This window comes from Ciconia boyciana, chromosome 16 (genome assembly GCF_034638445.1).
Source record: "Ciconia boyciana chromosome 16, ASM3463844v1, whole genome shotgun sequence".
In the NCBI taxonomy this organism is placed as follows: domain Eukaryota; kingdom Metazoa; phylum Chordata; class Aves; order Ciconiiformes; family Ciconiidae; genus Ciconia; species Ciconia boyciana.
In genome coordinates, this window is record NC_132949.1 from 7895209 (window position 1) to 7904789 (window position 9581).

Consider the following 9581-nt stretch of genomic DNA (forward strand, 5'->3'; position numbering starts at 1 on the left):
CAAAAAAAATTTAAGAGAACACTGACTTCTATTTCCAGTTCAACTACTGACTGACAGGTCTCAGGGAAGCCTTTCATTTTCCAAGTGTCTTCTGACTGTAAAAGGGGGATTATGCTTACTTACCACATAGAAAGCTGAGAATTGAGAAGCATGAAGCGCTGCATAGAAAGAAATACAAGTGCTGAGTACTATTACTCACAGAAAAAAAAAGAAAACTGGTTATTTTAAACAAGAAGTTTATTTAAACAACAAGACGCTTTACTTGAAGGGAAAACTATCTAGGATCTTTTTTTTTTTTTTTCCAGAGTAATTTACCCCTACTTAGACAGAGATTGCTCTACATGTAACAGCTACGTACAAAAAAGTTATAAAATTGTCCTTGGTTTTACAATGATAAAAGAAAAACATTGAAATTCTCCAATCAAACAAGGTATGCAAGGTTTTTGTTTTTAAACAGTGAGAGCAAAATAACTTACTGGAATATAAAGATAAAAGTAGAAGGAGCATGCCACTAACGGAGAAAAGGGCATTTTCACAGAACCAGTTTGTTTTCCCACCCCATCTCCATTAAATGTTGATCAAAACATACCATTGGCCATTTAGTTAAAAAAAATATGCATTATGTCTGTGCACATACACCAGTTACGTTATGTACAATATAAGGAATAGGAAAAAAAATCAGAGAGAGAAGAGAGAAAACTATACTGCAGTAGTCAGGATGTGGCTGAACCAAGTCTCATTTTTCTAATTGTGAATGTGTCGCCTGTGGGAGCACAGTTCTGGAGAGGAAAGTAGCAGGTTCTTTTTCTGTGTGTGGTTTTTTTTTTTTAATAAACTCCTCCTGTTTGCTGCTGGAACACATCAATTGTATCTTCATCCTCCATTTCCAACTGTAGCAGAAAAGAGAAAAAAGGCTTTCAACTCTTCTCAGACATCTACTATAGGCTGGGTTGTTCTTATATTTCCTATCTTCACGTTTACTTTTTCTGCAACTTAACCAGACCAGCCCAGCCCCGCTCCCCTCCATCATCATCACGTTGTACATTTAACCTACTTCATTAACTCAAAAGCAAAGAAATTGCATGAGGGGAAAAAAATTGCTATTTGATAGCTGTTGTCCTAGAATGAATTCTAATATGTAACTTCAGGGTGCATTGTATGACTCCTATGGAAAAGATCTGCATTCATAATATTTTAATTCTGTTGCCTGCTTTGCCATTGCATCTTCTTTCTCCCACTTACTTCCTCAGTTTACCTCAGAACATTGCCACAATTCCACTTTGCTGCTGTCATTCAAATGTGCAAATGGCTTCAGCTACAGCACTAAAGAAAGCAGACTATAATTAAGGCCCCTAGCCCAACCAGGCAGTAAAACTGAGCATCAGCAAGCACAAAAAAATTAAAAACACTTTACATGTCAACGATGTAACAAACTGCCAGTGAGGACCAGCAATACTTCATTAATATAATTATTTTTTCACCATAATTTTTTCAGTTGATATTCCCAGGATGTTAATGTTACCTACTGACAAAATCTGTACCAAAATTGAAGGAGTTGCTATAACTAATGTAAGTTATATTTCTAAACAGTCTCAATTTCTGCTCCAGGAAATCAAACTGGTCTATGGCATTTACCGCAGCTATAAATAGACTGACACTTAGCTTCGGCACAACATGGATGGAGAGAAAAGCACCCCGTTGCCTCAATTATCAGTATTCCAAGTTAAAAAGTTGCATAGATTGTGGCTGTAAGAGGCACGTTCTTTGGAGCAACTGCTTAGAAAATACAGATCTACTATAAACCTTCTAAAAACAAGAGTCCCTTATTTCACAACAAGTGGTTCTGAAAAGCATATAAAACCGTATCACTTGGAAAGGCTGATTAAACATAGCTATGTGGAGCAGTACAGAAAAATACTCAAGAGTCACAGTGAACCATTCTGTTCTTGGAACGGCCTTCGTTTTAACCAGTTACAGACAGACAACCCAAACTTCACAGTATTCATTAATTTTATGTCGCTGAAACAGAGCTTCAAATTATAAATGACAGAAAATTACTTTCCATATTACAAATGCAAGTTTGCAAACAAGATCTCTGATAAAATCCTGGCAAGCTTTTGAAAAAAAATAAGCCATTACTTCAGGAAAAACTCCATTCTTAACTTACCAATTCTTATCTCGGAGCCATCACTCAATAAAGTGACAGTTTTACAAGACTCACCATCTGTACACTGTACTTCATTTTCTTACTTTATTACTACAGTGATACAGACTTATTCAAAACACTGAAGAAGTTTTAGATTCCATTTCCAATAATTCTAAACTAGTTATACCAAAATAATGGTAAAAACCCATCAAGTTCTATCACTAATATATACAATTACACAAGTATTTTATATGAAACAGAAGCATCAACTCCTGAAGCAAATTTCAAACACAGTTCTTCAGTCTTGCTTCTGTTATTTACCTGTGCAGGTGTGTCTGTTTCATTAATTGGCTGCCCATCAAACCGGAATCTGATTTGCCTCATTGACAACCCCTGGGCAAAGAGAAGAAACACAAAGGGAAGTAAGTCTGGTGTAAAAGTACTCACTAGTTTTCTCTTGAACTTGTCACTGGAATTGCAGCGTGACCATTAAAAGCCACCATTCATAATGCATGATATAGTTTCCTTACTCCCCTCATGCACTGACTTTAAGGCAATTCACTGCAAACCTTGCAATCTGTTTTGTATTAAAAATTGCATTGTGTCCAATAACTAAGAGAAGCAACAGTGCCCCCACTGACTGTAAGTTAAAGCAATTTCTAGTACACAAGTCTCACCCCAAAGGCCAAGATCTTTATAGCGCTTTTTAATAATAAGTCACTTAAAAATTAGATGCAACATTTTGGATAACAAATGTCAAACAGTAATATTCAATCCTCCTTTTTATCTTGCCCAAAAGCAAAGGTATTCTAAAATATTTTTTCCAGAAATGCAACCACCATCTGTAAGTGCAGCAGCAAAGAGTGGCCAATGGGAGCTTTCTGACCTTGAAGTCCTATTAACAAGAAATCAATGGAAGAAAGTTTTTCCATGCACAGCTGGAACTTTCAAAAAAACTAAAGGACTCTTCTACTTCCAGAAAGCACTGAATAGTATTTATTAGCATTTCTACCACGCAATAGTCATTTTGCTGACCTCTTCCATCCCCAGAAGACTACTTCTCATTCTCCCTTGAGCCACCAGATTCAAAAAGATAACTAAAGAGCAACAATCCCTTCTACTAACAACATAAGCTTCAAATTCACAAGTTAGTTTTCAAAGGTAGTCTACAGCACACTACATTCTGCAAAGGAAGATGAATGAAGCTTGAGGGTACAACCAGAACCAAGAACCTTGGTGCCTATTTCTTTCCCAGTGCTATCTACCCCCTCTACAGAGTATCTAAAAATACAAGAAGTCTAGTTGGTTTTGAAGGAAATCCAAAGTATTGCATGGTGCTGCTTTGGCATCTCTGAATTAGGAAAGAAGCCTTCATTTAGCCATGCAAGAGCAAATGTAACACGCAAAAGAAAACTTAATGTAGTAATTATTTTTGAGAAGTTGATTTGTGAGGAAAAATATTTTAATACAGAACACGAGTAAACTTTTTGGCAAGGCTTTATAGTTCACAGAAAAATGCCTTCTCTAGCACGACTAAGATTCCGCAGTATTCACTCAGAATATCACCTTGTTTAAGAAAACCATGTGGCTAAGCATCATGGCAGCAACACATTTTTGCACAGTAACATTTGGTTTGAGCCATTTTCTCCAACATCATGTTTCTTAAAATATGTATTTCTTATTCAAAAAGTGTTGGTTTTTTGAAGGTTCCTGACAACTTTGAGCTGAATAAATGCTAGCTGAAAACATATTGAAAAAACTCTACCTTAGTGAGATTAGTATCCGCAAAAAATTAAGTGTTCCATGGATGATTTTTTCCCCACTTACAATAAGCACAAATAGTCTTGATCTTCTAAACATATTATTCAAAGTTTAGTTACTTCCACTTTAGGTCAACTACATGCAATACATGATTTTCATTCTTTAAAGCTGCTGAATTCTCAACTATATGCAGCTTCCACCTCTCCAAAATTAAATCTGAAGTCCACAGCTTAAGGATTTTAAGATTGGGTATGCCTAGTTAGGAACACCAAAAAAATCTAACTTTTAGAAACACACAGAACAAATGCTTTTAAACAAAGTTTGAGAAGTCAGCATCTAAGAAATAAAATCTAAAGACAAGTCCATCTCCACAGAAATATCCTTTGGGTACCTATTAGCTTAAAACCAAAATTAGAAAAAATGTCTCCTATTCTAAAGATTTTTTTTTTCCCCTCCAATTGACACCTGGGGGGTTTTGCTGGTTTTGTGTTGTTTGTTTTTGTGGTGGTTTTTGTTTTGTTTTGGTTTTTTTTAAGCAGAGTAGAAACTTGGGTGAAAAGTTTTAGAATCTTACTTTTGTTTGTTTCCAAGTAACTGAAGTACGAATGGTACTTCTAAAATCATCCTTCCCAGGACTTTACAGACAATTAACCAGTCCTCACACTCCCAAAAAGACAGATATAACTGCACTTTATGTTTGGAAAAAGCAATACGCAGTGATTTGCATAATATAACAAATTTGTTGACAGAGGTAGGAAAAATGAGCTCACAGCTTCAAACATTCATTAATTTATCCCCAGAACACCCATACAAGAACATATTCACATGTTCAGTAAAAGCTGATTTTCCCTGTCTTTATTCTTATCACTATCCTATTGTGGCAGAGGGTAAACCAGAGGTTTTACCACTCTGTACGTGAATTAGTTTGTTTTTCTTGGTGGTGAAATAGTTACCTCAATGTTTTATACTGATTTTATTGTATTCGATGGTATCACTGAATATTTGTGTTTAAAAACAACCTTCCCCAATTCCAAACATTTTTGTAGAGATGGAACTTTTTAAAGGCAGACAGTCATTAAAAAAATCATGGACAAAATTTTCCTTATCAAAAGCTTCAGAAGAAAGTGTTAAATAGCATTAGTCTTACACACGCATTTTTAAAACTTGCAATAGCTGCCTGCAACCTAGTAGGTTGGCTGCAGTTGCCACTACCCTAGCAAAATACATTTTTTTTTTTGTCCCTCAGAGGATTCATTTGACAACTAGGCCACAAGAGAAAAAAACGAAGCTCATCATTAAATGTACAAGCTCCTTCTCAAGCTAGACATTAGACACTTTTAAACCCTGAAATACTCATTGATATTCTCTCATCTCAATACAGTAATACTACGCTAATAAATCAGAAGTCTATGGCCAGACCAAGAAGTTACTCAGTTATAAATACCTCTGATTATCACTCAACTCTCTAACCTAAGTTCATACTGCAAGTTCCAGTCCTCCCTTTTCCAAACTGATATTTTTGAGCAGAAGAGTAACAGTTGCCTCCCAACAGTCTACATCTATAACGCAGATTTCACAAAGATAACAACAGATCTTTATTCTACCCATTTCCCATCATAACCCTGTCAGTCCCCTCTATAACAGATCCTAAGAACAATACACTTCCCACAACACAATTCGTTTCTGTTAAGTCTTTATCATTTTGCATATTTACATAGTTTTAAGACTTTACTGTCTTCATCTATCTCTATGGAGATCACCTCTCCCCCAGACACCGGTTCTCCTGATGATCATACAAGAACCATACCTGTCGTTCACAATAGGCTTTCATTAGTTTACTAAGTGGTGTATGCCTCTTAATCTTAAACTGCACCACAGACCCATCTTGCCCTGCCACCTTCAGATTAATGTGGTCATTGTTTTCAGTCTTCACTCCTTCCTGTTCAGGAAATAAAAGAAAAAAAAACCAATACTTTTTTAAAAGGTATGAAACAAGAAGTTAACATTTTACCAAAGTGCAACAGGTCATTAAAAAGGAGGAAATAAAGATATTATAGCTGTTTACCAACTTGAAACTTTGAATTAGGAAATAAAGGTCAGTACTTTTTATTTGGGGGGGTGGGGGGAGCCACAGACACACATACAAAAAAACACCCCAAACCCTACTAATATTAGTTGTCATTCTTGAGATTGGTTAACATGCAAAGTAGCAATGAAGAGATACTAGGCCATTTGTTTTACAATAAATTTTTTTTAAAAAGTTACTTCTATCAAGGGCACAATAATACGCAACACTACTGTTCCCAATCAAAGGAATAAAGTTATTTATGTCATAACTATGATCTCAACCACTAGCAAGTCTCCTTCCTACTGTATCTCAAACTTTTTCCCTATCAGTTGAGGTACTTCTGAAGAAAACGTCAAGATACTTTAAAGGACTGTATTTGAAAAGGTGACAAAATCTGAAAAGAACTAAGCTTTCTCCTTCAGAAAACGTTTAAGAAAAAACCCTCCTTAACAAGCAGTCCGATCCTCTTGCTTCCATTAGAAGCCACACGCAGAAATTGCAGAAAACCAACTTTCAACTCCTTTGGTCGTGTTCTGATCCAGAGTACCGCGGAGAGGCAAAGAGAAGATTCAACGCCACCCAGATCCTAGGCAGCGCCCGCTCCTGAGGCGCCCAGCAGCATTTGCATCTTTGTTTTCTTTGGAGAAGCGGCCCGAGAAACGGCGAGGGTGTCGGATGGCCCCGGCCAGGGTGCGGGTCCCCGCCATGTGACAGATCCCCGCACGCCGCGCTCCAGGCCCCGGCACACCGCCCCGCCGCCGTTTATTATCTCCCGGCGCCTTCAAACTCAGTTTAAAAAGGCGGGGGGCGAGAAAAAGAGAAAGAAAAAATCCGGCGGCAGCGCGGCGTTCGCTGGCTGTGGGTTTTTCGGCTGTGGTTGTTTTCTAATTCCTGCCGTTGAAAGGCGAAGCTCCACGCGGCTCCCCTCCGCCCGCAGGAGCCCCCGCGGGCGGCCCCGCCCGCGGCCAGGGGAGCTGGGGCGAGAGGCAGCACAAAAGGGGCAGGAAGCGATGCCCGCCCGCCCCTCCTGCGGCGGAAAGGCCCCGGCGCGCTGCTGCCAGCACCGTATGGGAAGGGGCTGGCAAGTGCCCCAGCGAAAGGCTGGTTACGAGCGGGGATGCTGCGCCCGAGCCACCGCCAGCCACGCAGGGGAGGCCGGATCCGGCCCCGCGAGGAGGAGGAGGAGGAGGAAGGCAACGGCAGCAACCGCCTCCGGACCTGCCTCTCTCCCTGAGGAGGGCGGGAAGGGAGTCCGGATTCGCCCCCCTCGGCCCCCCCCTTTCCCCGCCGCCCTCCCCGGGGATCCTCCGCCCGCCCCGGGAGGCTGCGGCCCCGGCCCCCCTCCCCCGGCGGGGCGGGAAGGCGGCCGCGGCCTGGGTGCGCAGGAAAATGGCGCGCAAAGCCGGCGCGGCGGAGCCGAGGCCGTTGGCTGGTCGGGCCGGGGCCGGGCCCGCGGCCGGGGCCTGGCCTCCCGCCGCCGCCTGAGGGGCGAAGTGAGACGGCGGGGGCGAGGGAAGGAGGCGGAGGGGGCGGGAGGGCGCCTGCCTCACCTTGGGCTTCTCGTCGGCCATGGCGAGTCAGCGATGTCCGGGCCACTCCGAGCGCCTCACAAAGGGGGGGAAGAAACGACCGAGCGCGGCGGAGAAGAGAGGAGGGAGAGAGAGAGAGAGAGGGGAAGGCGGGGGGGGGAAGGGAGCGCGCACGCACTGCCGCGGGGCCGCGCCTTGCCCCCGTGCGTGCGCGCGCCCGCCCCGTCCGCCGGGCTCTCCCCCGCCCCCCCCCCCCCCCCGGCCCCGCCGCCCATTGGGCCCCGGCGGACGGGGGGGGGCGGGGACGGGGCGGGGACGAGCCGGGGGGAGGGAGCGCGCGCGCGCCCCGGCCGTTACATAACGCGGCGACGGGAGGTGGAGCGTGCGCGCGCCCCGGCCGCTGCCCGCGCTGCGTGCGCGCGCCCCGCCCCGCCCGCCCGCCGGGCGCAGCGGGCCCTGCCGTGCGGCGGGTATTGTCCTCCTCAAAATGGCCGCCGGGCCGCGGCGCCCAGCGCCCTTCCCCACCGCCCGGGAAGGGTCCTCTGCCGCCCGCCCCGGCCCACCAGCTTCGCGCTGCCCAGCCCGGCCTCTTCAGGGCCCCCTCAGTGCTGCCGCCCCCTTGGCACCTCACCCAGGGGCCCTGCTGGCTGCCCTCGCTCTTGGGCCTGCTGCGCTGCCCCCACCGGCACCGTTCCTTGATGCTCCCCCACGGATGACGCTTCTGTGTTGTCCTCCTCTTGGGCCTCCTCAAGCCTGACACATTTTTCCCCGCTACTCGTGGCCCTCGCTGTTTTACGGATGACGGTGATACAGGCTGTGAGGTTTGACAGCCATCCGCTGCGCTTCCAAAATCCCCAGCCTTCCTCCTGAGGAAGGCAAGGTGTGAGTTTGCCCTGAAACGCATGTAGTTTCTGCAGAGGGAACCGAGACCCGCTGTGCCTCTCTGCTGCGTCTGAAAATTGCATCTTGAATATAATTAAAATAATGGTACTCAAGGTTTACTTATATTCTTCAACAGGCTAAGGGCATGATGCAGCACCTCAAAAATTATAATGCATAAATAAGAGGATATACTACTAATGATGTGATCAAGTTCATTCCAATGGCGGGGAGAAGGAAATTCTCAGTAACTCCAGGGAGTTCACTGAACAGGTTCCCACAAAACGGTTTCTGAGGCTTTTTTCATCTGCATTACACCTGCCGCCATCATTTGTCAACTGTTTCTCTACAGCACACAGGTGGAAAAGACACACCACAAAAATGACCCCTGTAAATACTTCAGGGACGGATTTACCAGGTGCTGCTCCGTGTGGTGAATACACTCCGGATCATGACGCAGAGGTGGCCATATGGTCATGCACACCCTCTGCTCCTGGCGTGACAAAATCCAGGCCTGCATATAATGCACCTCCTGCACCATTTCAGGGAAGTTACAAGACGGGATTTGTCCAGAATAAACTACTAAAGTAGTGAAATATAAGCTGAAGAGAAGCTTAACTTACGAGCAAATACAGACTGCTTCTTACTGTGGATTCTGATCCCCCTCCTCTGCCTTTTGTCACATTACTTCACATCCCAGTACCTCCCTTCTGAGTGCGGACTCACGGGGAGTTTTTTGTTTTATTGCAATTGTCTGGAAATTGAAGAAGAAGACGGGAAGCTAAAGCTGAACCTTTACCCAAGTCCACAGCTGAGAAAATAACACAGCCACAACCCTACCTGAGGCAGTGAAGATGGCCCACGCAGCCAGCTGAGGTTCTACAAAACACAGGCAGTGAAGTCTTGCCGTCTCCTTGTAGACTAGGCTCCCATATATTGTAAAATTTTCCCTCTGCTTCAGTACTCTGAAAGATTAAATCTCATCTAAAATCTCAAATAACCTTTTAGTTTTAGTATTTTACTCCTCCTCAAGAGTCTTTATGAGTCAGTTCTGGAAAAATCAGAGGCACTGGAAGAGCTCAGTCTGACCCAGGAAGGCAACTGAGATGCTGTTTTAAATTGTATCTGAGACGCAAACTGATACTCCTTTGAGCTGTAGTTTCCACTCCTACCTGTGTCATTTTCCTTGATTTATCAT

General features: G+C 44.1%; 1 protein-coding gene across 3 annotated transcripts; it reads right to left on the reverse strand.

Moving 5' to 3' along the window:
- Positions 1 to 219: 219 nt before the first annotated feature.
- Positions 220 to 7748, reverse strand: SUMO2 (small ubiquitin like modifier 2). 3 transcript variants are annotated; one of them, XM_072880989.1, is made up of 4 exons: positions 7526 to 7741; positions 5715 to 5846; positions 2468 to 2539; positions 220 to 890 (listed from the first exon to the last, which is right to left on the reverse strand). In XM_072880989.1, exons 1-4 carry the CDS (start codon positions 7544 to 7546, stop codon positions 828 to 830), a joined length of 288 nt encoding a protein of 95 aa, XP_072737090.1. In that variant the 5' UTR covers positions 7547 to 7741; the 3' UTR covers positions 220 to 827. The 3 variants fall into 3 exon arrangements, with proteins under 3 accessions (XP_072737090.1, XP_072737092.1, XP_072737091.1); XM_072880991.1 differs by lacking the exon at positions 220 to 890 and adding an exon at positions 1297 to 1323 and having other exon boundaries at positions 7526 to 7747; XM_072880990.1 differs by lacking the exon at positions 220 to 890 and adding an exon at positions 2263 to 2313 and having other exon boundaries at positions 7526 to 7748.
- Between the last annotated feature and the right edge of the window lie 1833 nt (positions 7749 to 9581).